Source organism: Lepidochelys kempii, chromosome 19 (assembly GCF_965140285.1).
Source record: "Lepidochelys kempii isolate rLepKem1 chromosome 19, rLepKem1.hap1, whole genome shotgun sequence".
Lineage (NCBI taxonomy): Eukaryota > Metazoa > Chordata > Testudines > Cheloniidae > Lepidochelys > Lepidochelys kempii.
In genome coordinates this window covers 6,845,772-6,871,565 of record NC_136398.1, presented here as the reverse complement: position 1 = coordinate 6,871,565, position 25,794 = coordinate 6,845,772, and the positions used below count along the sequence as shown (strand labels likewise).

General features: G+C 53.5%; 3 protein-coding genes across 5 annotated transcripts; 2 read left to right on the top strand and 1 right to left on the bottom strand.

Moving 5' to 3' along the window:
• The first annotated feature begins 296 nt into the window (after positions 1-296).
• Positions 297-15,270, top strand: BSDC1 (BSD domain containing 1). Of its 2 annotated transcripts, none has more exons than XM_073317985.2 (11): positions 297-337; positions 2,380-2,440; positions 4,008-4,124; positions 5,131-5,298; positions 5,833-5,887; positions 6,671-6,786; positions 7,835-7,903; positions 8,193-8,274; positions 9,062-9,622; positions 11,740-11,843; positions 12,944-15,270. In XM_073317985.2, the coding sequence occupies exons 1-11, from the start codon at positions 327-329 to the stop codon at positions 12,974-12,976; spliced, it is 1,377 nt and encodes a 458-aa protein (XP_073174086.1). In that variant the 5' UTR covers positions 297-326; the 3' UTR covers positions 12,977-15,270. The 2 variants fall into 2 exon arrangements, with proteins under 2 accessions (XP_073174086.1, XP_073174085.1); XM_073317984.2 differs by having other exon boundaries at positions 2,356-2,440.
• Positions 15,271-16,881: 1,611 nt separating this feature from the next.
• On the bottom strand, positions 16,882-20,628 carry TSSK3 (testis specific serine kinase 3). Its single transcript, XM_073317988.1, has 2 exons — positions 20,228-20,628; positions 16,882-17,543 (listed from the first exon to the last, which is right to left on the bottom strand). The coding sequence occupies exons 1-2, from the start codon at positions 20,397-20,399 to the stop codon at positions 16,882-16,884; spliced, it is 834 nt and encodes a 277-aa protein (XP_073174089.1). The 5' UTR covers positions 20,400-20,628.
• FAM229A (family with sequence similarity 229 member A) lies at positions 18,959-25,077 on the top strand. 2 transcript variants are annotated; one of them, XM_073317987.2, is made up of 3 exons: positions 18,959-20,002; positions 22,145-22,282; positions 24,838-25,077. In XM_073317987.2, the coding sequence occupies exons 2-3, from the start codon at positions 22,164-22,166 to the stop codon at positions 24,938-24,940; spliced, it is 222 nt and encodes a 73-aa protein (XP_073174088.1). In that variant the 5' UTR covers positions 18,959-20,002; positions 22,145-22,163; the 3' UTR covers positions 24,941-25,077. The 2 variants fall into 2 exon arrangements, with proteins under 2 accessions (XP_073174088.1, XP_073174087.1); XM_073317986.2 differs by having other exon boundaries at positions 18,959-21,022.
• The last annotated feature ends 717 nt before the right edge of the window (positions 25,078-25,794 follow it).

The following is a 25,794-nucleotide window of genomic DNA, read 5'->3' as shown; positions in this document are numbered from 1 at the left end:
CGGGCGCTGGGGAGCGGAGGCCCCGCCTCCCTGGGGCGGCCGGGCGGGGGTCGCCGGGCCCCGGGCTCTCGCTCCCGGGGGGCGGGGCGCTAATATTGAGCGCGCGTGCGGAGCTGCCCGGCCGACGCTCGATCGCCCTCGACCCTCCGCAGCCACCGTACCCGTTACCGGCCCGAGCCCCGCGTGAACGAGCACGTGACGTTGCCGCTGGGCGGCGGCCCCCACGTGACCCGCCCACGCTGGGCGGTGGCTAAAAATAGCCCGCCCAGGAGGCGGGGCGTCTGGCGTCAAAGGTCAGTAAATAGTGGTGACGTCAGGCGTCCAAAATGGCGGAAGGGTGAGAGTAACGCAGAGCGGGGGGGCGGTGCCTTGGCGGTGGGGGAAGGGATCTGAGGGGGGGGCGCCCTTGTGTGGGAGGGGTGGGGGGCAGAGCGGGGTGGGAAGGGGTTGGTCTGTGCGGGGAAGGGAGTAGTGGGGGTAGGAAGGAGTCTGGTTATGTGAGGTTGGGAGGCAAAGGGGCTGGGAAGGGAGCTGGCTGGGGGGGCAGAGGGGGTTGGGTGGGAAGGGAGCGGGCTGGGGGGGGCAGAGGGGGTTGGGTGGGAAGGGAGCGGGCTGGGGGGGGCAGAGGGGGTTGGGTGGGAAGGGAGCGGGCTGGGGGGGGCAGAGGGGGTTGGGTGGGAAGGGAGCGGGCTGGGGGGGGCAGAGGGGGTTGGGTGGGAAGGGAGCGGGCTGGGGGGGCAGAGGGGGTTGGGTGGGAAGGGAGCGGGCTGGGGGGGCAGAGGGGGTTGGGTGGGAAGGGAGCGGGCTGGGGGGGGCAGAGGGGGTTGGGTGGGAAGGGAGCGGGCTGGGGGGGGCAGAGGGGGTTGGGTGGGAAGGGAGCGGGCTGGGGGGGGCAGAGGGGGTTGGGTGGGAAGGGAGCGGGCTGGGGGGGGCAGAGGGGGTTGGGTGGGAAGGGAGCGGGCTGGGGGGGGCAGAGGGGGTTGGGTGGGAAGGGAGCGGGCTGGGGGGGGCAGAGGGGGTTGGGTGGGAAGGGAGCGGGCTGGGGGGGGCAGAGGGGGTTGGGTGGGAAGGGAGCGGGCTGGGGGGGGCAGAGGGGGTTGGGTGGGAAGGGAGCGGGCTGGGGGGGGCAGAGGGGGTTGGGTGGGAAGGGAGCGGGCTGGGGGGGGCAGAGGGGGTTGGGTGGGAAGGGAGCGGGCTGGGGGGGGCAGAGGGGGTTGGGTGGGAAGGGAGCGGGCTGGGGGGGGCAGAGGGGGTTGGGTGGGAAGGGAGCGGGCTGGGGGGGGCAGAGGGGGTTGGGTGGGAAGGGAGCGGGCTGGGGGGGGCAGAGGGGGTTGGGTGGGAAGGGAGCGGGCTGGGGGGGGCAGAGGGGGTTGGGTGGGAAGGGAGCGGGCTGGGGGGGGCAGAGGGGGTTGGGTGGGAAGGGAGCGGGCTGGGGGGGGCAGAGGGGGTTGGGTGGGAAGGGAGCGGGCTGGGGGGGGCAGAGGGGGTTGGGTGGGAAGGGAGCGGGCTGGGGGGGGCAGAGGGGGTTGGGTGGGAAGGGAGCGGGCTGGGGGGGGCAGAGGGGGTTGGGTGGGAAGGGAGCGGGCTGGGGGGGGCAGAGGGGGTTGGGTGGGAAGGGAGCGGGCTGGGGGGGCAGAGGGGGTTGGGTGGGAAGGGAGCGGGCTGGGGGGGGCAGAGGGGGTTGGGTGGGAAGGGAGCGGGCTGGGGGGGGCAGAGGGGGTTGGGTGGGAAGGGAGCGGGCTGGGGGGGGCAGAGGGGGTTGGGTGGGAAGGGAGCGGGCTGGGGGGGGTGAGGGTAGGAGGGAATTTGGCTGTATAGAGGAAAGAGTGTTCTGGTGTGGCAGAAACCATGGGAGAAATGGAGAGTATGTCTTGTGATGGGGGTTGTTTCTCTCGGTTGGGAGCAGGAGAGGCTTAGAAACATGGTCTGGTTAAAATCCAACCAGTTTAAAAACCAGCCAGGTCTGCCTTTCTCACTGTTACTGACTCTCCCTGAGATGATTAAACTAAGGGGGACTGACCCCTCTAATTTCCCTGCTTCCTTTTGGGGTTGAGTTTATTCTGCGGGGCCGCAGAGATGGCTTAGTTCATACTGTGGGTCTCGTGCCACAGCCTGGGGTGCAATGTGTGGGCTGGAAATGCTGCAGGGGTGGTTTGCATTTAATTGCAACCCTTATGGATCTTAAACCTTTGAAAGGAGAGTTGCTGGGTAGGAGGGGTAGATTCTTTGAAGGCCCAAAGGGTTTGAACAGAGCAAAGCAGTGGCTGTAGCTTTTACACATGCTGGGGTATGTATGTATGTATGGTTTAATGGACTCCTTGGTGTGAATTTATAATGTGAAATTCACAATTTCAGCTTCATATGTTTGTCCTGTAACAGGGAAGATGGAGGCTGGTGGAGAAGCTGGTTGCAGCAAAGCTACCAGACTGTCAAAGAGAAGGTAGGAGGTTGCTTGTATGGAACAGGACAAGCTATTGCTTGAGGAAAGCTTGCATCTTCCCATAGAAAAACACAATAGTTTATTTGGATTTCTCAGTCTTCTTGTGGGTTCTTCTGTAACCCGAGCAAATCAGGCCCAGTAAGGAGCCTCTTATAGGGGTTTTCTGTTTTGCTGTGTAATCCTCTTCCCTATGGAAATTCTTCCTGATTTCTACATTGTTTTTTAAAGTAACCTATGGGACTGAGTCACTCTGTGAATGTCCTTTTCTCCCGCTGGATTGTAGCCTGGTGTTTGACATACGCTGGGCATTAGCCATGATGTGGGTATTATCATCTTCAATCTGCCTACATGCTCTCTGTTGCCTTCTAAAAATGCACTTAAGCAACTATGCAGTTCAGGGGTAAGGCAGCCGTATTGCAGTGCAGAACTTTATTCCGTCACTTATGATTAGTATAAAGTAAGCTGTGAAATGTTGGGTTGAGCCCCTGATAGCAGAGAGCGTGGCTACTCTGCAAAGTTATGAATTATCTAGTGGCACTTAACCTAAAATTTCCCTTCTTAACAATGTCGTGTGAGATGCCCTGTACTAGCCAGTTGCTGCAGTTCCCCCCAGAGCTGGCTGTGTTTGTTATGAGAGGCTTTGGGATCCTTTGGCCTGGAGAGTCCTGTGTTAATGTAAAATGTTATTCTAATAATTGTTCAGTTCATTACTTCTATGTTACCATCTACTCTTGGGGAAAATCTGTTTACTGGAAAGTTTTAACTTAGTCTTATCCAAACAGAAACCCTGTCCTCAGATGTTGAGCTGCGAAGAGTCACTTGAAAGCTTGAACTAGATTGTAGTTATAGATCTGCACTTTGGAAAGGCCTCCTGTTCTGGAGGCAGTGGGGAGAAGAATGCCCAGAGCATACTGCCCCCCACAGCAACTTGCAAAGGCATGAGACTGAGAAGTTCAGCTACACTATGATTGAAACTAGGCAACATGTGACTCATCCATATATTTGCAGCTTTCATTCAAAGGCTATTGAAACAATAATAAAGGAGCCAAGAAAAAGTGTGGTTTAAAAAAAAATAAAAATCCGATCGCTTTGCTATGTCTAAAGTTATCCCTGTAGATCTGTGCACTAGCGACAGCTTTTGTTAAGGCCCTGTCAGCACTACGGCATCGATCACCTCTAAACAGTCTGGAAACGTGATTACAGCACTGCTGTTAGAATGTGCGCTGGCGTGTCCATGACAACGAAGGAGCCAGGCTTTAGCCTAATTGTCTGCCAGGGTTAAAATGTGATTTTTTTTTTTTTTCTATCTGCACTGGTAAGGAAGGAACATGTTGTAACGTGGTCTGGGCATAGTTGTGTTTCTCAGATGTGTTGTAAACATGATTATTTCTATGGCGTTGGTAGGGCCTCACCTGCGAGAGCCCTGTCATCTCCACATACAGAATAGTCCCTCGGGTTAGAGGCCTCTGTTGTTCCAGGGTTTGTGCTGTCTCAGATATTCCTAGGGTGAAGATGGACTTGTGTGAGAATCTGGGGTTGATATACTCTGTGTCCCTCTGTCTTGTAGTCCACGGAAGCATTGGAGTTCATGAAGCGGGACCTGACTGAGTTCACCCAGGTGGTGCAGTATGATACAGCATGCACCATTGCTGCCACGGCCAGCGTGGTCAAGGAGAAGCTGGTTGTAAGTAACAGCAGGCAAGCCACGACTCTGCCTCCTGCTCTCATTAGAGAGTAGAGCTGGCTGTCAAACAGGATTCTGGCAGTACACAGACTAATCCTTTCAGGAAATGCCTTTATAGCATGACCTGAAATCACATCGCTCTTGGACTTTGAATTTGAACTCCCTTCCCTAATGCAAAGTGTCTGTGATGACCCTAAGTGATTCCCTTGTTATGGCTGCCAGGACTGTTTGATGTCAGTGCCCCATTGACAGTTGTCAAGATCAGACAGGGGAAGGTGCATGCTGTGGCTCCCCGAAGGGCCAGCTTCTTCCTTTCCATTTGTGACTCTCAGGGCGGGGGGCCTTTTGGAGCCACAGGCCAGGTTTCTGCACAGTAATGGCAGATGTTGCAAGGGGAATCCTAATTTCCATTTGCTTGAGGCTGGGGAAGCTCTTAGCTGAGAGTGGGACTGTGTGATTAGGGGTGGGAGGAAGATAAGATACCTAGTTGGATCTGCATTTCCTGCTTGGAGACTGGGTGGAACTAATTTCTCTCCTACCCTCTTTGGTTCCCCATTCTCTTTGCTGTTGTGAGGCTTGGAATCAGCTTCACCCTCTGCATACCTGTGCCACCAGGTGAGGCACAGAATGTTCTGCCTAGGTGTCAGGATAAGCCTGGAGATGGGTTCCCTTTTCCCAGACCCAAAGGAGACCTTTGCCCTGCACAGCTGTTACCATGACAGCACAGCTCCCTATCCTCTCCCCAAACCAGCCACTCTTACCTGCCCCCCACCCCACAGCTCAGGCTAGTTCCCTGCCTATCTGTTGCCATCACCCTGACTAACCACCTACCCCGTCCCCCTGCTCATCTCAGGTCAGCCTGGACTGCACAATCCCCCGCTACCACCCTTTAAGAAGAGAATTGTCCCTCTTTAAAGGGACACTGACACTGGAAAAGACCACATGGGACTGTCTGCAGTTCAGGCACCATTGTTTAGATCATTCCCTTGTCTTTCTCTTTGCAAAGACGGAAGGCTCCTCGGGCACGACTGAGAAGGTGAAGAAAGGACTCGCTGACTTCCTGGGTGTCATCTCAGACACGTTCGCTCCTTCGCCAGATAAGACCATCGACTGCGATGTTATAACGCTGATGGCAACACCCTCTGGTACTACAGAACCGTACGACAGCACCAAGGTATGTGCTGAGCAGTGTTCCCTTTGGTTTTTCCCCTGCGTGTGTGGAATGAATTTTGTTATGTGCACCAATATGGAGATGATGTGTGACATGTCACTTTCATATTGGTGCATATAACAAAATTCATGTGGCAGTGGCTCAGGGTTGGGGCAGAGGGTTTGGGGGTGAGGGCTCTGGCTGGGGGTGCGGGGTTTGGGGTGCAGGCTGCCCCAGGGCTACGACAGGGAGAGGTGCCTCCCCCCGTCCCAGCTCTCTGCCCCCACAGCAGCACCTGGGCTGTGGGGAAGAGGTGCCACTCCCCGCCGTGGCAGCTCCGGGGCTGTGGAGCTGCAGCCTGCGTGGCGTTTAATAGGCTGCTGCTCGGCCGTGCAGCTTAGAGGGAACTTAGGTGCCGAATGCCCCTCACTGCCTGCTGGGTGGGAAACGCCTTAGCTCCCACCAGGGATTTATGTGACAGACCCCCTTCGTCACTGGGCTCAGCTGCTGCCCCTCATGCTAATGGCTGTCCCTTCCCGTATGTGTTGTCTCTTGCAGGCTCGTCTCTACACCCTGCAGTCAGACCCAGCAACCTACTGCAACGAACCGGATGGTAAGCTGAGATGGGCGGGAGGGGGAGACATTGAGGTGTTTGCGTGTGTGCTGGTGGTTGGTGGGTCTCAGGGTTGGGTTCCCAGTAGACGAGTGCCCTCGTGACCGACCGCCACCACAGCTGGTTTCATGGGCTGCTTGTTGGCAAAGAGGCCATGTCAACTGAGTTAACTTCGCAGCCTGTGAGTTGACCCTGCCCAGGTGTGGCTGAGGCTCCATGCCCTGCGCTATGTGGGAACCTGCAGAGCTGCTGCCTGATTAACCTGTTCTGGGATTTTGGAGCTGGGAATCCAGCAACTGACAGTGTGCCAAAGAGTGAATGCTGACTCTCGGTTCCAGTAGACGCACATGGGAAGGGCAAGGCAGAGCAAGTGGTGTGTCTGAGATGGGGTGGGGAGTGGGTGGGCATGGATGCAACCCCTCCCCCCCCCCCACACCTACCCAATGTGCAGTTATAAAGGGATATTCTCAAGGACACTTCTAGCTCCTCTCAGTCCCCTGCTTCCTCATTGTGACCCTGCCTCTTGTGGGTGGGGGCTGGCTGTGGATCCCATCAGTGTTTCTCCATGAGTATGCACCTCGGGCTGCTTAGCCAGTGAAGTGTGCTTCCTGCTCACTTCCTTAGGACTCAGGTTGTTGCCCTTGTGATGCCCCTTGCTGTCTTACCCTGGCCCCTTCACTCCAGTGGCCTGATCGCACCAGATAGCATGTTTCCCCTTAACTCCCTGTGTTTCTGTCCCTGTCTCATTTGTTCCAAGGACCTCTCTCTGCTTCCCCCATGCAGGCCCCATTGAGCTCTTTGAGTCCTGGCTCTCGCAGTTTAACCTAGAGGAGAAGAAAGGGGAGATCTCGGAGCTGCTGGTGACCAGCCCCTCCATCCGGGCTCTCTACACCAAGATGGTGAGGTGCAGCCTGGCTCCTGCACTCTCTCATGGTTGGGCAGGCTCAGACCTTCCTGAAGCCTCCAGTGTGGGGGAGTCAGGGGAGATATGAGTAGGAAACTGTACTCCTTGGGCTCCAGGGCCTGGGATGGAGGGAAATGGCAGCATGCTTTAGCCAAGCAGGGTGGCCTGTGCAACTTCGCTGCCAAGTAGCTCATTGGGCTCTTCTTCTCTGCCTGTGGACTGCAGTATCGCAGGTCCGGAGCCAGTTGTCATATGCTGCTCTGGAGCTGTCTGGCCTCTGTCTGTCTGAGCATCTTGGTGAATCCTTGTGTAATGAGTCTCCAGCAGATGTTTGACAGCAAGTCATCTGCATTCTGAAAACGCAGGTTGCTTACGTAGGGCACAGTCTGTCCCAGGAGTGGTTGGAGCCAGGGGCGTATGGGCACTGTGGCCAAGTCATGAGGAGGTTGAATGAGCAGAGGGAAATCAGTGCTGTCTAGTGGTTAGGGCAGGCAATTGCGAGTTTGGATGCCTGGGTTCTATTCTCTGTAAACTGGTTAAGCTGCCCCACCTCTGAACAGAGTGATAGTCAGTCCAGGGAGATCAAACAGTTGCTGATGTTGGTAGATTGGCAGCTCTTGCCTGAAGTGACCTAGAGTGGTGCCCGGTGATCTAAAATAAGAGATTTTGGGTATTGTCTTATCAGGAAGATGGGATTGGGATATGCAGAGCAAGGACCTGTGGGTGGGAGCAGTGGCCTAGTGTGGGAGACCTGGGTTTCCCTGCTGTTCTCTCCCCAGGTCTGCAGGGCTGGGAGCGTTGAGGTGGTGCAGGTGGCCTGTCATAGGTGGAAGGGCTGCTCACTCGTGACCCCTTTACTGTGTCTGCTTTATCAGTCAGTGGGTTCCAGTGGGAGCCCCATGGAGTTGTTCTCTGCCAGAAGGATAAAGGGTTTGCAGCAAGAAGGCAGAGGAACCCCAAGGGGAGTGAGGTCAGAGACTGCAGCGTTCCCAGGCTCTCCTTACTGAATTCTTCCCTCTCTTCTTTCCTTCCAATGGTCCCAGGTCCCAGTGGCTGTTTCCCATTCCGAATTCTGGCAGCGCTACTTCTATAAAGTCCATCACCTGGAGCAGGTGAGTTCCAGCGGAGGGAGGTCTACCCTGCAAGGAAGCTAAAGTGGGGGGTGCAGTTTGGTGAGGAACTGTGCAAAGGGGCTGTTACTCAACATGCACCCTCCGATCAGAGGGAGGGTTGCTAGCCCCTGAACAGCAGCAGAGAACTGGGCTCCCTTCCCCAAGTCTCTGCCATTAGTGACAATGCTGTAGGGAACTTGCAGGGGTTGGAGCTCTGCACACCAGGGCCGGGATCTGGGAGGAGATGGTGTGCGCACAGCTCCTGACTGCAGCTGCGAATTCCCCACAGGAGGAGGTTCGGAGGGAAGCTCTGAAGCAGAGGGCGGAGCAAAGCGTGCATCACGAGGAGCCAGGCTGGGAAGAGGAAGAGGGTAAGTCAGATGGCCGGGAAGCCAAGAGAGAGCTTCTGAGACCCATGGTGGATCTGGGAAGAGAAAGGGTGCTGTAGAATGGTTCCTGCTAATTGTCATGAAACCAGTTCCCCAATCCAGCTGCACCACCCTCCCCCGCCCCGCCATGGGCTGTGTCTGTATTCGGCTTTGTGGCCCAAAATAGCCCACTGCCGCTATCGGCTGCACCATGCTAATGCCGGTGGGAGCCCTAGCACGGGCAAGGTGAATGCTCCTGGCACCAAAGTGCTGTTTAGACTTGCTCTGAACAGGTTTGGAGGGAAGGCTGGTTAAAACGCGGGGGCTGCCTACTTTATAGGACTGACTCCTGCCACAGTAGTTTGAGTGCTTCCCAAACCTGGATGGTTTGATCCTCTCAGGTCCCCTGTGGGATCATCCCCATGTTACAGTTAGGGAAGCCAAGGCACAGAGAGATGAAGTGACATGCCCAGGGTCACACTGGAAGTTTTGGGATGGAGCTGGGCATTGAGGACTATCTCCTGTGTGCGTTAGCTCCAAGCTGGGCCTGCTGCTCTGGGGTGCTGCCTGGACCAGAGCACCCACTGGCAGGAAATATGTGGCAGGGAGGCTTAGCGGGGCCTATTCCCAGAATGGGTAGGGGGAACGAGCAGACTGTGGTGCTGATGCTGCTCCCAGCAGTGGCTGTGTTTGGGAAGGGAGGTGCCCCTTATCAGCAGTTGTTCTCTGCTCATTTGTACTTCATACAGAGGTGCTGAAATCTTTTTCCATTCCCCCCCCCCCCCCACAGAGGAATTTTTGGGGATGTCGCCCCTACCTTGTGTGAATTTGAAATCTCCAGAAGAGGGAAAGCAAACAACATCTGTCCCTGCAGCAGCTGCTCCCCTGACCCTGGAGGGAAGTCTCATCCCCAGCATAAAGGAGCCAGCAGAGGAAAGCTGGTCTGGTCTTGCTGCAGTCCCAGCCCCGGCCCAGGTGACCCCGTCTGAGAGCAGCGAGAGTGTCTCCCTTGTGACTCAGATTGCAAACCCTGCCTCTGTGCCTGATGCACGGTTACAGACTGGAGCTCAGCTGTCTGGGGCCAGGGACCTCTCCCAAAGGTTACTGGAAGCTACTTCTGAAGAGCAGGGCTCCCAGCCAAAGCCAGCAGAGTCTGCACATCCTCCTACAACCACTCAGAAGCTGGCAGTATCTTCAGAGCAACTGGGCTCTGTGGGGCTCAAGGAACAGGCAGAGAGCAAGCCAACGGGCCAGATAGAGACTCTGAAAGAGGACGGGCTGACAGATTTACGAGTCTTTGAGCTGAACTCAGACAGCGGGAAATCCACTCCCTCCAACAATGGGAAGAAAGGTGGGTAACTGCTGTCAGCACTGAGCCATCACCGGGGACCCTGCCCTAGGGAGCGAAGTTCTCAGGGGAACGGTGCCTGATTTATAATGGACACGCTTTATTGCTCTGTGTCCTGGGTTCAGCCGAAATGAGCCTTGAACTGTGACTCGTGGGTGAATAGCTTGTGAGCTGGAGAGTGTGCTGAACTGGTGAGCTGTCTGATGATCCCACGTTGGGAGCCTTTGATTATTCGTGTTCCATGTGTTGCTGACATCGCCAACCCCCGAGCTACACCCATCTACCCATGTATGCCCACACAGGCAGATCTTGAAGTGGTGCAAGTTCTAGAGCAGCCAAGTAAATGATTTCTGCGTCAGTCCTGAACAAACCTTTCCCAGCTCGCTGCCCAAGGCATACCGAGGGGCGAATATGGATTCTCTGGCTTTTTAGGGACTGCAGGGAGCTCCGGGAGGGAGAAGGGTGTGCTGGATCTGACCCTTCAGTGTGATGAATGGTGGCGAGCTGGATTGCCTCGCTTCTCATTTAGAATCTGTAATATACAATTTTGCCACCTGGGGGCGTCAAACTTTGCAACTCAAGTTATTGACAATCTGTGGTCAGGGTGGCCTGGGATCGTGGTGTAGCTGTGGCTTGTTCATCTCGTTCTGAAAGCCTTAACTCTGCTTATCTCTTTGAGGCCCCTAAAAAGCCAGAGTGCAGGGTCTGGGGCGTCAACAGTTAATGATGGTGAGATTCCACCATCAAACCCTTAACTTGGGGAGAAAGGGAAGAGTCTTGGCAGCAAGCCAGACACAGGCATGGGGTATGAACACCGCCCTGAAGTGAGCTGCATGTCCCCTGACTGTGTTGGCCTGGCCCTAAAGGTACTGGTGCCGCTGGAAATACCTCTGAGCAACAGGCAGCAGGACCTGGGAAGGAGGCTTAGTATGTTAGATGTGGATTTATACTGGGGAAGGGAGTCCAATTAGAAGAAGAAATCTGAGTTTCCCGACAGGATACAGTAGGGCACCCTCTTCCCCTCCTTGCCACCCTTGGGGCTACAGAATGCCAGGATGGTGGCAGGTACTTGGTGATGTGAAATTCTTCCTTCCTGAGAGGCCCCATCAGTAACCTGGCCTCTGGTCAACTGGGAGCACCCCTCTCGGCCCAGAGTGTATGGGGGAGAGGGGATGTTAGCTGGGTCATGGTAATGCTGAATGCTGGTGTAGCTCTTGTCCCCTCTTACCTGCTGCATTTGCTCTGTGACTTGTCTGGGAGTAGGCCTGGGTAGAGCTCCCCTTCGCTCTCGCCCCCAGCAAACAGAAGTGACTCCGGACACAGCGGAAGTCCGGGTCCGGTTCAGCCCAGACCTACTCCCTACCCTCCTCCACCTGCCAGTAGTGAGCTCAGGACACATCGCGGGAGGGCATGGCAGATTTCCCCATCCTGCTCATCTGGCTTCTTGTCTGCCTCGTAACGTCCTTGTTGGCATCTCACTGATGGGTCAGAAATCCATGCACACAAATGCTCGTGGAGTGTGTCCTCAGCATGCACATACTTTGAAGAGGCTCCACCTGGAGACCCTGAGCACTGTCGGTATCATCTGGAAGTTTGCAAAGACTTGGTCGTGCTCTTTTATCTCAGGTCCCTGATAGTTAGCGGTTAGTCAAGCCTGGAGGTAGGTGGCCTTGGCATACCTCAATCTTGCTGATACTGTGGCTAGGTTGAGTTGGATTCTGTGTTACTTTGCACATGCCCTGTGGCATGAGCCAAGTCTTCAGCTCTCGGAACACCTAAGCCAGGAGACCTTGTCTGTTTAGTGGAGTCTGGGGTGAGCTGCTTCGGGGACCCTGCTTTGCTGTTACTAACAGCTCGCTGTGGAATAGCAAGGCCAGAGGAGGGGAGAGGCCTTTTCGCTAATCCCAAACCTTGGGCCCCCAAAGCTGGGGCGGTGAGCTGGCAGGAGCCAAGTGGGGTGATCTTGGGCTGATGAAATCTGTTTCACTCTAAAGAGCCAGGGACCCTGATGTAAAATATTTGAGAAACACAGTGCATCATCAGGTCCCACCAAAGCCTTTCACGTTCCCATTTGCTCTTTGCCTTCTAGAGGGCTTAACCTCAGTGTCCTGTAATTTCAGGCTCCAGCACCGATATCAGCGAGGACTGGGAGAAAGACTTTGATTTGGACATGACAGAAGAAGAAGTGCAGCTGGCACTCTCGAAGGTGGAGGTGTCCGGGGAGGTAAGAGACACGGCGAGCTGGGCATGGCAGCGCTAACTTAGCAGAAGGTCCCTCCCAGGACAGACTCCACCATGCACTGTTGTTTTCAGTGGCTTCTCATTGCACCTGTGCATGAGCACAACCACTGTTGGGAGCTTCCGGCCTGGGTCAGCCGCCAACTCCTGGCATGGAGCTGAGTGGAGAGTGATCCAGCGTGTTGGAACTAAGGGGAAATTCCTGGGCTCCAGAACAACCCCCATCCTCTCTGCAGACAGCAAGGCAGTGTAGCACAATGTGCTTTAGAGAGATACGGGGTTTGCTGCTTTCCTTGCCTCTCCTCACAAAGAGATGCTGGGCTGGGCAGCCAGCTAGCAGCTGAATAACCAGAATTCTTCGCTCTCCAGCAGTGGGGACCCAGGGCACAATAGAACAGCCTTGCAGGAGCCAGATGTGGATCTGGGCTCTTGCCTACAAAAGTCATGGAGGGACTAGCTAGAGAGAGGGAGGGGATTAACCCTTTAAACCAGGGCTTTGGAGCTCTGCACTGGCTCCGCTCCAGGCAAAAACCTGCAGCTTCACTGCTCCGGAGCTGCTCTGCACTCCAGCTCTGGGCTCCACTCCAAAGCCCTGCTTTAAACACTACTGGGACAGTTACTGAGAAAGGAACACTTGTTTCCCAGAAAGTGAAACTGGAGCAATCAGGGTGTGTTCTGTGTCTGCCAGGCTTTGCACTGACTTGGTTGCCTTGTCTGGCCACTAAGGGCTAGTCCTACGTTACCGTGCTACATCAGCGCAGCTGCAGCGCGTCTGGTGAAGATGCCCTTTGCCGACAGGAGAGCGCATTCACATCAGCATGATGACTCAGCTTCCGCCTCTTGCTGAGGTGATGTCGGCGGGAGAGCGTCTCCCACCAACATAGCACTGGTGTAGACAGCGCTTAGTTCACTGTAACTTGTGTTGCTCCGGGGGGTGGCTCTTTCACACCCGAGTGACATAAGTTACAATGACTTCAGTGGTAGTGTAGACAAACTCTAAGTGTCCAGTGCTACCGAAAGCACCTGGAGGCAGATGGCTGGTGTATTATCTAAACCGACTGATAGATGTCTCTCTCCTGTTTACAGCTGGAAGATGAAGAGTGGGAGGACTGGGAATAAGGCGATTGCTTCCTCTGTGTGTGTCACAGGCTCATTCCCACCATCCAATGTGAATTAAATCACAGATCGACTATTCCTTTCATGTGTAACTGTGCTGGGGTTTTTGGTTCCAGGCTGGAGGAGTTCCATCCCTGCTAAATCCTAGGGGTAGCTCAAACTCATGACCCATTCAGATGCCGGAAGAGGTGGTAGCGGGTGTTACACTAATACGCATAGGGGTACTAGGGAGGGGGGTGCATCTTCTCACTAGGTCCTAAAGACCAGCAGGGTTGAAACTGCCTGCCCAGATTGAGGCCTGGGGTGGGTGGCAGGTCAGGTGGGGCCCTGGGATCGAACCGGGCAGAACACCTGGCAGGACTGGTCTGCATTGGCAGGATGTCAGTTTGCTGACTCTACTTGTGTGTGAAGATAACCTACAATACAGCAGTTTAGAAGGCTCCTCAGTGCGAATTGTTCCTGTTCGCTCATTACTTCAGACTCCAGGCCAGACTAACTCTGAGAGCGACCCCCGAAGTGGGACTGACCAGAGGCTGGCGATGCAGCACTGGAAGCCCCTTCGTATTGCTACACTTACCACTGTGAGGAACGGCAGTTGACTGGAGGCTTTGATCTAGAGCCAGGCTTCTCTAGAGGGGAACTATATGTTGCCCTGCCTCTTCCTGAACCATAGCCTGGCCTGTTGTCTTAGAAGCTGCTACAGAAATCCCAGCACTTCCTTCTGTTTCCTTGGGATGCAGCTTTTCAGTTAGAAACCCAAACTCCCAGCTGCGGGAGCAACAGCCTGCCTCCGAAGGGAGTCGTGTCACCCTCCCCTGCTTTGCTATCTGCACTTCCTCTCTCTGCTCTGCTGGGCGATGAGCACTTTTAATTGTCGTCCTTAATTCCTCAGGCAATGTCCTGATGCTTGTAGTTTTCTCCTGAATGGGCTTTTCTGAGCAGGCAGTGGACCTGGGTCAGACCCAGGTCAGAACTGCCCCATCTCTGTGCACCAGCCACCCGGCTTGGTCACTTAAAAGACCCAATGTAGGTACGGTGGCCACCACTTAAACATTAGCCTTTGCCAGCAGGTCCCACCACTCTTTGCTGTTCTATGTAAAGCGGGAGGCAAAAGCATCTTGCACAACAGATGCTACCTGGTGGCAGGGGCTGGTCACTGTAGCCATTGACTTTGCTGCTTGAATCCCCCTCCTGAAATCCACCCCTCCCTTCCGCCTCCTTGGCAGGACCTGCCTGTCCCCCACGCACTCCAAACATTGCTAAATCATCTCTGCTTCTGTTCAGCTGAGCCCCCTGCAAGGCTCTGACTCTTTCTCCCACCCCTGTTGACTGCTGTAGACCCCCTTTTGGTCTGTCATCTCTGTCCATTGGGGGGGTGTTCCCTTCTCTCTTTGTCCTTCTGATCTGTCACAAAATGCTGCTCCCCAGTGGATGTCACCAGTACACAGTTATCTTAAAGGGACAGCATCTACCCCACTGTCTCTGGCCTTCAAACTATTGGTTTTATCCATGGTTTCTTTAGATCATTCTGCTTCTTTAAGGGCCAATTCACTGGGGCTGTGGGTTTCCCTATATTTTTAGACGGCACTAGCCTTCTGGGGTCTTGGAGTGTTAATTTTCTTATGGGGAGATTCTCCAGTGGCAGCAGCAGCCCATGTAGGTGTATCGAAGGTGGCTGTGTCATCCAGATCCCTGTCTGAGAGCCTGTCTGTGCCACAAAGCCCACCAGGTCCAGGGACCAACCTACAGCATGGCTCCAGCTTGTCATTGTAGAATTGATCAACAGGGTCTCTAAGCCATGCTACTGCCTAGCTCTGTCCTAGCGACGCAGGTAAAGTGCAGTTAGGTCCCCTCTATACTGAGATGGAGCTAAGTCAGGAGACATCCCTGTCGTAACTAGGTCCCCCAGTATGGCTGGGCCCTTTGCCAGGAGACTGGTGGCTCTCTGGAAGTATCTGAGACCATGTCATTTTCTTGGTGCTGCACCAAGCAAGGACCCCTTGTATATACTCCTGTCCCATTTAAGGGTGTGGTTCCTGGCTGGAAGCTCATGTCCCAAGGTTGAAGCTGGGAGAAAGCGCGGAGCTTGCCTTTCTCTTTGTAACTCTTTCGTTAGTTAATTAACCTCTTGGTTATTTGTGCAATATTCTCTATTTTAAATTATACTGCATCTCCTGGGAGCATTTTATAGCTGGGGCAAAAGAAAGATTCTAACAGCTGTTAGTTTTGTAATGACAACTTTCTCCTGAACCTTTTACAGACTTGCAGTTAACAGAAATTAAAGGAATTCTACAGAATCAGCTGCCTGCGTTGGGTTGTCTTTATTTCCACCACCTACAGGGCCATGTGTCGCCATCCTTCTGAAATGGGTCTGGGTGTGGTTTGCTGCCCAGTAGCAGCCCCTGCTTTGGGCATGAGTTTAGTTTCGGGGCAGGCTGGACAGTCCATTCAGAGCAATTTTCCAGTTTGTCAAGGTTGTTTTTAATTGTGAGTAGACGACATACACTTTCCTTCGTCCTTCTCTTGCTCCTAAAGTATTTAAAGAACCTCTTTTCTCATTGCCTGTTATGTCCCTTGCTTAGTGCAACTCATTCTGTGCCTTAGCCTTTCTGAATTTGTCCCTACATGCTTGTGCTATTGTTTTGGACTCCTCCTTAGCAATTTGTCTGTTTCCAATTTTTATAGGATTCCTTTTTGATTTTCAGGTCATGAGTTCCTTTGGGAGCCATATTGGCCTCTTACTATTCTTCCTATCTTTCCTTCGCATCAAGAGAGGTTGCAGTTGTGTCTTTAATATTGTCTCTGTGAGAAACTGCCAGCTCCCCTAAACTCCTTTTTCCCTTAGATTGTCTACCTACCAGTTCTCTGAGTTTGTTAATCAGATTTGTTACCAAGTCTTCCCTGTCAGTCAGAATCAAGTCTAAATTGGCTCTCCCCTTGGTTACTTCCTCCACTTTCTGAAAGTGTGTGGTCCGCCCAACCACATCCAAGAACTTACTGGAAATTTTGTTTTGCCATGTTACTTTTCCAACATATGCCTGGGTAGTTAGTTTCCTGTTACTGCCAGGTCTTGTGTTTTGGATATTTCTGTGACTTGACTTATCCACCCCCCTCCTCCTGTTTTGGTGGTCTATAGTAGACCCCTACCGTGACATTCCTATTGTTTGCCCCTTTTATCTTTACCCAGAGACTCTCAACTGGTCTGCCTCTCACCTCCTCCTGGACCTTAGAACAAGTGTGTATATAATGCCATACTGCCTTTCTCCTGCCTGCCCTTTCGGAACAAGTTGTACCCCTCTATACCATTATTCCAGTCATGACACTTATCCCACCAAGTCTCTATGATGGCAATTAAGTGATAATTTAGCTTCCAGTTCCTCCTGTTGATTCCACTTACTCCTTTTGTTTGTATATAGATGACTACGATCAGCAGATTTTTTTTCCCACTGATTTCCCTCTTGTTGCTCCTAAGACCCTATGTAAATTTACATGTCTTCCCCCAGCATGGAGGAGCCAACTTCTCTGCTTACTCTCTCCTCTCAGTTCGGGTGTTCTCTGGAGGTGCCATCACTAGAGATAACTTGGGAAGGTGGCCAGACGCTATCCCATGTTTCCCCACTTCAGCAAGGTGCCCAGCTACAAAGGAAACAGCACAAACACTGTTAGGTTTCTTCAGACCATTCCGTTTGTTTGAATGAGTAAAATCCCTAATGAAGGTGTGAGATGGAACAACCTCCCAATCGTCCCCTGCAGACCAGCCATCCTCTGCATAAGGCACAGGGAGGAAGAGAGGTGGGGGGGTGTGTATTTAAGGATAGACTGGAAACCAAGCGTAACATTAAAATATATGTAAGCATTTTGGAAGCAATCTGTCCCTTTTATTTGGGGAGACCGTGACATGGTCTTTCTCAGGAGTTTGCCAGCCATGGGTGCCAACCGACTTCTTCAATGGAAGGCCTCAGGATCATGTCTGGCTCCAAGAGGCTTTTCAGGAGATCCTGGCATTCATCGGAGATCTCCAGGTGCCCCGGAACGGAGACCCCTTTCTGCTGGTGGCACAGCATCTTGGGGATGTCTGTGTCGTCAAAGGGGAGGCTAGCGCACAGCATAACGTAGAGAATGACGCCCATGCTCCAGATGTCCCCTTTCCGACTGTCATGGGGCACGCCCTGGAGCACCTCTGGCGCAGCGTAGGCAGTGCTGCCGCAGAACGTCTGGCTCAGCTCCTTCCGATTCTTTGGGAGCAACTTGGCAAATCCAAAGTCTGTCAGCTTCAAGTTAAAGCCTTGCAGCAAGGCATTCTCACACTTTAGGTCCCGGTGCGCCACGCCGCAACTGTGGCAGTAGCGGATCGCGTCTACCAGCTGGCGGAAGAGCACCTTGGCACGGCTCTCGGGCAAAGGACCTCCATGCAGAACGCAGTCAAAAACGTCCCCGTCTTCTGCCAGCTCCATCACCAAGTAGATCTTCCCGTCGGCGGACTCCAGCATCTCATACACCCGGATGATGTTCTTGTGATCCAGGCGTCTGACAATCTGGAGCTCTCGAGGCAGGAATCTCTGGATAAATTCTGGAGAGAGAGAAGACCAGATTCGTTCAAGGCCTGGGTAATCTCAAGGGGGCCGCTAGCTACCGAGAAGAGTGTGTATCATCTTTCATGGATGCAGTATCTCTGCAGTGCCTGGGACTGTTGGCCATTCAGCGGAGGCTGCGTTGTAAAGGGGGGCAGGGGCCCTGTTTGTCACAAACTGGGGCTGAAAGGAGGAGCTTTCCCATTCTAAACCCTGGGAACTTGGCTGGTTGTAAAGTGGTCACAGGGTCAGCACTGTAACTTATTTACTTTCAGTTGGCTTCATAGATCTTAGGGCTAGAAGGCATCATTCCGATCCTCTCGACCAACCTCCTGTATAGTGATTTCACACCTGATTCCTGCATCCAGCCTCATCTCTTGTAGCTGAACTACAGCAGATCTTTCAACTGATTAACGAATGACAACAACAAACCCGTAGAATTTACGCCCCCTTAGCAGCTTTCTGCTTTCCACAGAGAGAGCCCCATTTTAATGGTTTTACTCTGCTTTGCGAGGAGATGTAGTTGTTAGAATCTTATCTGATTGTGGCTTTAGTCTAGGACACAGATCTGGCCAAGTAAACACCATTATGTGCTATAGGAAGTGATCTGAAAGGCACTGCGGTTACCCCAACTTACGAGCCAGGTGATCTGGCTGCAGGAGGATCTGGGCTGAATTCTTGTACACGTGTTCTACAAGGAAAACTGAGCCATCTAAGTGAATCTGGCCCCCTTTGCATCCATTAAGCTACTGCACCACCCACCAGTTGGTGGGAAGATGAAGAGTGGGAAGTCTGTGAAACACTGGTAGCAGACCCTCCAAGTGAATTAGAGGCAGGAGGGAAAGTCCCCTCCCTTGGAGGAGTTCTGGAGAGACCAGCTTCCCCTTGGAACCCACTTCCTAGTCAACCTTTTATTTTAGTTTAATGCATCCAGTAGGGAAACCTGAAATGTGTGTTTTTAGGGTTGTGGGTTACAAATGAGAAGTTTGTGGCAAGTCGCTATTTCTCCACTGATGAGATAATGTGGAAGATGATGCGAGAAAATTCTCATGGTACTTCTCAGGTAAGTTTTCCCCTCCAGAGGGTTTTTCTGCATAAGGGGGAAAGAAGGCCCTAAGCCAGGGTGGGCAAACTTTTTGGCCTGAGGGCCACATCTGGGTATGGAAATTATGTGGTGAGCCATGAAGGCTCATAAAATTGGGGGTTGGGGTGTGGGAGGGGGTGAGGGCTCTGGGGTGGGGCCAGAAATGAGTTCAGGGTGCGGGAGGCAGCTCTGGGCTGGGGCAGGGGGTTGGGGTGTGGGGGTGCTGGCTCTGGCTGGGGGTGTGGGCTGGTGATGAGGGGTTAGGGGTGCAGAAGGGTGCTCCAGGCTGGGATCGTGGGGATCAGGGTTGGGGCACAGGAGGGGGACAGGGGTGCAGGCTCCAGATGGCGCTTACCTCAAGCAGCTCCTGGAAGCAGCGGCATGTCTGCTCTCTGACTCCTAGGCAGAGGCATGGCCAGGCAGCTCTGCGCTCTGCCCCATCCGCAGGCGCTGCCCCTGCAGCTCCCATTGGCCGTGGTTCCCCGCCAATGGGAACTGTGGAGGCAGCACTTGGGGCAGGGGCAGCGTGTGAAGCCCCCTGGCTACCTCTACATGAGAACTGGAGGGGGGGACATGCTGCTGCTTCTGGGAGTTCCACAGTCACAGCATGCACTCTCCGGCTGGAGCTCGAGGGCTGGATTAAAACATCTGCAGTACCAGATGTGGCCCCCGGGCTGTAGTTTGCCCACCTCTGCCCTAAGCAAAGCAGTGGAGATACTTGATACTATGTGCAGTTAAGTGCACTGATATCTTGATGCCTGGCAAACTGCAAGAAGACTAGCCCAAACCGGAATTAGTCTGGGAAGTTCTCTAGCCTGTGTTCCAGAGAAGGTCATAAATTCTAAGGCCAGAAGGGACCATTGTGATCATCTAGTCTGATATCGTGTATGGTACAGGCCAGAGAACTTCCTCAAAATAATTCCTAGAGCAGATCTTTCAGAAAACATCCAATCTTGATGTAAAAACGGTCAGTGATGGAGAATCCACCGTGACCCTGGGCAAGTTGTGCCATTGGTTAATTACTCTGTTAAACAAGTAAGCCTTATTTCCGATCTAAATTCGTCTAGCTTCAACTTCCAGCCCTTGGATCATGTTAGACCTTTCTCGGATAGACTGAAGGAGCCCGTTATTATTAAATATTTGCTCCCCATATAGGTACTTATAGATTGTTATCAAGTCACCCCTTAACCTTCTTTTTGTTAAACTAACTGGATTGAGCTTAGAGTCTATCACTAGGCCGGTTTTCTAATTATTTAATCATTCTTGTGGCTGTTCTCTGAACCCTCTCCAATTTATCAACATCCTTCTGGAACTGTGGGTGCCAGACCTGGCCACAGCATTCCAGCAGCGGTTGCACCAGTGCCAAATACAAAGGTAAAATAACTTCCCTACTCTTACTCGAGAGTCCCCTGTTTATGCATCCCAGGATCATATCAGCTCTTTCGGCAACAGCATCACACTGGGAGCTCATGTTCAGCGGATTATCCCCCGTGACTCCTAGGTCACACTGGATGATCAGGGTGGTCCCTTTTGGCCTTAGAATCTATGAATATTCCCCAACCATCTAACCCAGAACCCTCTCCCAGAGCTGCCTCTTACCTTCCGGGCCCCCCATCTTATCAATAATTTTAACTGCTACTTTCTGCTGGTGCTTTTTTGAGAAGGCCTCTTTCACTTTTGAGTACGTCCCCTCCCCAATGGTCTTGCCCAGCTGGTAGCCATTGGAGAATAAAAACTCCTCCATCTCCTCTCTGAATTTTGGACTGGTCATTCTCTCAGGTCATCATGTAGATCCTGGGAGATGACATCTCTGTGCTCTGCTTCTCTCCCTAACCAGGGCCTGCAAGGGTTGCAGCCCTGGACACTAGATCATTTTCCTGCCTAGACAAAGTCCCGTGATGACGGGGGCAGCTGGGGTGGGACATTTTAAAACTTTCAGCCCCTATTATGATGTAACCTTGTGTTGCATAGGTCAAAGGGGTTGGATTTGCACCAATCGGGGGGGGCAAGCACCCCAAATGGGCAGTTACTTAACCTGCCCACAACCTTGCACTGAGTCACTCCAGGCGCAGTGATGGGATAAATCTCCAGAGACCTCTTGGTGGGGATCGTGGGTAAGGGGCTCCTATAGCATAGAGTTACACAGGCTTTGGCATAATGAACAGACCCCAAATATTCCCCAGTCTGCTGCTGTATTTTGACTAAATGTGCAGATCTGACCAAGTTTTCAAGACTGGATCCAGGTGAATTTGAGGGTGGGAGAGGGAGGGTCCAGACCAGACCTCAAATGAATACAAGGGCTGGGATGTCTGTTTGTATTGCATAGTGCTTAACAATACTACCTAGCTCTCATCTAGCACTTTTCATCCATAGACCTCAAAGCGCTTTACAAAGGTCAGTATAATTAACGTCATTTTACAGATGGGGAAACTGAGGTGGAAAGAGGGAAGTGACTTGTCCAAGGTCACCCAGCAACCCAGTGGCAGAACCAAGAATTTAACTCGGGCCTTCTGAGACCCAGTCCAGTGTTCTAGCCAATAGGCAACACTGCTTCCTTTCTTTAGGGAGCCTTTGTCCTGGGCATTGCACAGACATGGAACAAGTGACAGTCCCTGTCTCAAAGAGCTCACAACCTGAGTCTCTGATCAGATGGACCTGGTTGGTCAAACAAATTGGCAGGATGGCTTTATTTGTTTAGTTTCAGTTTACAGGACAGGGTAGGAGTCCAGTGTGAGGGGCTACCCCAGATCTCCCTCGAAACCCCACGTTGTATCCCGATGGGGATCAGCTTCCAGGAGGAGCAAAGATCAACCCCAAATACATCTCTGATCTGGGCACGGTCGAGGAAGGGCCCTTCTCGTCATGAGACCCGGAGCCTTTTGGGGAAAACCTGGGGCCGGCAGAGGCAGTTCCTCTGTTCACCTTTACAGCATGGTGGTGCTTTGACCCGAGTCTAGCCCTAGATGAGAACTAGGTCAGTCTATTGCTCTGATACTGCTGCCCCTCATGCTGACCAGTATTGTCTCATGGTTTCCTTGTGCTCCCCCATCTGTCATTTCTCGTGTTATACTTAAATTGTAAGCTCGGTGAGGCAGGGCCTAGCTTTTTGTTCTGTAATTGTACAGCACCTCGCACACGGTCCAGGCCTGGGGCTCCTAGCTGCCACTGCAGTCCAAATAATAAATCATAAGTAAGAAGGCCTGGGCCTGAGTCTCGTGCCTGTGAGAAGGGAGAAGGTCGTACCCTGCCACTCACAAGTTGCATTGTGATGTCAGAGCAGCCCTTCCGTGTCACAGTGTAACAGCCTTCGTGCCTCCCACTGGCCCCCGTCACATCTTGCCCTTTGCACTAGGCACTGCAGGCTGCCAGGTTTATTCTTGGGAACCCTCTTGAGCTTTCAAGAGGTGAGCGTAGGCCAGAGAAGGGTGCAGCAGCTTGGGGCGGGGGTGGGCCTGAAATTGTGGGCTCACCGGGCCCAGTCACGCAGGTGCTGACCTTGGTCCTCCTTTTCCTTAGACAGGTCTGGGGCTAGGACATGAGCTCCCAGGAGACCCCACAAGCTCGGAGATTTCCCATAGAGGCAGGAGATTCTCCCAGCCTGGTAGCTGCTCCAGAGACCCAAGAGCCAGTTGCCACTGAGCACACTGCAGCAAGGTAAGGGCAGCTGCAGCAGCTGTCAGCAAATGAGTCAGCTGATGCCCAGTGCTTGGGGAGGAAGGCAGACATCTTCCAGAGTTATACAGTGGGGAGTGGGGAGCTTACTTCCTGACCCCAGTTAGCAATCATGTTATGCTCTGAAGCATGAGAACTGATGCACTTTCTAAATCTTCCTCTTGATGCTGTAATGGCAGCTGCTGTGCTTAGATGTTGCTATGAACAGCCCCCCTTTGGGATGGTCTGGCCCCCTGCTTCCATGTCCTACAGCAGAAAATTCCCCCAGGAAAGTGAAGCTTTCAAGCCTTAGAAATAGGTGTGTTGCCCCTCTAATCTTTCCAAGTCCCCCTTTGTGCCTGTTTTACAGGGCGGTGTGAATAGGAGCCGTGGTCCCTTTTCTCCCCCTTTCACTAATCTCTGCCCCTCCTCCAGGTCTCCCTGCCTCTTCTTGCCATGCTGCATCCCTGCCAGGGCTGGCTCACCAGGCTGTTCTGCCCAAAACACACTGGGCTTCTGTAAAGGGCCAGGGATGAGCCCAGAGGGCTGCAGCCTTGCAGGGCTGCGTTCAGGAGCCAGTGGAACTGCACCCCCTTTTACCAGGCCCACCCTGGCCTGTGAGCTCTACAAATCAGGCTTTGGGGGACAATGAAAGCCTCTGCTGTAGTCATCCCGCCCCAGTTCAGTGTCACAGCGAGTTCCTCGCTCTGTGCCCAAAGGAAAGTGAAGGAAACCTGCTTCGCACAACACCTACTCCCTGTGGTGGTTAGGATGGCTGCATTCTGGGGCTGCAGCACGGCCTGGCTTGGAACATGCAGCCAGTCGGAAGAGTTTGTTGCCATCTGATTTGGCCCCAGGGATGACTTTAGGCAACTGTGGGCTGAATCCTGTACAATGGGGCTGAGGCAGGGGCCCCAAGTAAAGTTAAAATGAGGAAACTGGTTTGCAGCCTCCATTCCATCAGAGAGCGAAGGCTGGGGGTCAGACTCACATCTGTTGAGGCCAAGGCAGCTCCCTGTAACTAACTCCAAGCCTGACCTCCCTGGGCTGTAACAAGGCTGTACCCTCTAGCTCTCCCTAGGGGTGCAAGCCTTGTACCTCAAGGCTTGCTTGCTGCTGCTCACTCCATTCTGATGCAATTTCTCGCCCTGACTCTCCCCTTGTTATAGCTGATCGGACAAGGGCAAAATCCAACCTACCCCCTGCTGTAACTGTCGAGTCTGAGGGAATCAGGGCTACAATACATTGGCCTCTATAGGCTACAGCAAGCGGAGAGATGCAAGGAGGAGCAGGCTGAAGATGCTCAGCTAGAGTGAGGAGCAGAGCGGGGAACAAATTGGGCAGGGGCTGCTGGGTTAGTGACGGGGGTACGTGGGCCAGAGGGTCCATTTATAAAGAGAGCTGGGTGCAGAACTGAGTTTCTGGTTTGCCAGTAATTCCACAAAGTAAAAAAAAAAAAAAGTTTGGGGTCAAGCAAGATGTTTTGTTTTGATGTTGACCCTGTTTTACCAGTTGTGATCATTTAAAATTACAGAACATTTTGAAGTGAAAAGTGGGTTCAAACGGAAAAGTTTAAACATTGCATTTAGAAAATGTCAAAACAAAACACTGGGTTTGTCTGAATTTGTTTAGATTTCTTCCTACCCGGGCAACAGGGCGAAATCCACAGGGAGTCACAAAATGGTTCAGGGTCACAGGAGCAGCATTTAGCACCAAAAAAGGTTGTGCAATTTTTTGCCCGGCTCAGTCTATAAACCTAACAGACTGGTCATGAACGGACCCCTCGTCTCTCCTGGCCAGATCTTCAGTCACCAGACAACGACCAATACTGTAATTAGCATCCCATAGCTACGAAAACAGGCAGTTCCACCTGGACCCGTAACACAGCTGTGGCTGTACTGTGCACTTTGCCTCTTACTAGTTGTTTATATACTGAGTACGTGGGCCAAGTTGGGCAGTTCTGGGCTGAGACCATGCTCAGATCACCGCCTGGAAGAGGCACTCATGTTGCTGCCCAGCGCCGGCCTTCTCCTACTGATTGCCAACCGTCAGGGCTTGGCCGCAACCCCTTGGTCATTCTCTTCAGGCACATGGGACGTAGATCCTGCACAGAGACCATCTAGGGCTGACTTCGGCATTCAGGGCCCTTGTTAAGGGTAGTGTTGGGCGGGGGAGGGGGTTGGTTGGTCCTTTTTCTGCCAAAAGATTCCTAAGGCAGAAAATTCCAGAGTGGCCTTCAATTCCTGCTCCAGGCTGCTAGCAGCTGACAGAGAAGCTGAAGGGCAGGGGTGTGTGTGTGAAATGTGTCCCTAAATCTTCCCTCCCTGCATAAAGCTGGAGGAGGACGAGCACTGATGGACCCTTTGTGGAGTATGTTCAACTAGCCAGATGCCTTCTGATCCCTGGGCAGCTGGCCTAGGGCTCTTGAGATCTGCACCCTTCATGGTCGGTGAATAGGCCACTATTAGACCCTGCACCTGTGATGCTGAGGGGCTCAATCTGTGGCTTTGCACCGCGCTCCTGGGAAGCTGAACTAACCCCCCTCTCTCGTTGTGCAGGCAGCTGAGAAGATGCCCCGGATGCCACTGCTTGACCCTGCCCAACGTTCCCATTGACGTTTACATTGCCATGGGCGGGAACGGGAGGCCACGGACCACCTAACGGTTCCCCTGAGTTGGGCTCGAGTGCTGAGGCCGCCGAGCTGGTCACCCGAAACACCCTGACAGCTGGAGAACCACAAAGGACGCCGCCGCCACACAAAACAGTGACGCACATTTTAATAAAAGGACATCTTAGAATGTTCCTTTGCTCGCTGTGCTGCGCCCGGAGAGCAGGAGTTCTCCCATCTTCCTATGGGATCGCCTGGGCCCCCTCACTGGCAGAGGGGTCACAGCAAAACAAGCCATTCGGGCTGGGTTTGCAGAACGGGGTCACTGCATTACCCCTCAGCCCAGCAGGGGCTGCTGAGGTCCTAGCTCACTGGAGGGGGTCTTGAATGAAGTGGGGTCAGTGCTCTGCCTAGGTGTATTGCCCTCCCCTGGAGTGTGTCTCTCCCCTCCCAGCACCAGCGGTGGGGTGCAAGGGAGACCTGCCTACTCTGACTCTTAGCCTCGGGCTCCGGCTTTCCCCATCCCTGTCCAGCTGACGTGCTCTGGCTTGCCTGGCACGAGACTCCGCAGCCTGGGGGGAAAGCAGAGAGCATCAGCTCCTTGCCTCCCAGCTCCCGCCCCGCCCCTCCAGTCGCAAGGCCAGGTTTAGCTGGGTGGCAGCAGCAGCCGCCTCCTCCATCCCTGAGTCTGACCCAGCCCCTACCAGTTGGTGCGGGGAGGCTAACTTGGTTTTTGTTGGAGGGCCTGATTTGGAGATGACACCTTTTTGGAGGGGGTTGATTTAGGGGAGGGAAGGAGGCTGGATGTGGGAGGAGGTTAGGGTGGGGAACGAGTGATGGGGTGGGGTTGATTTTTGGAGAAGGGGAGCATGGATTGTGTAGGGGCCAAATAGTAGCTGGATTGCGT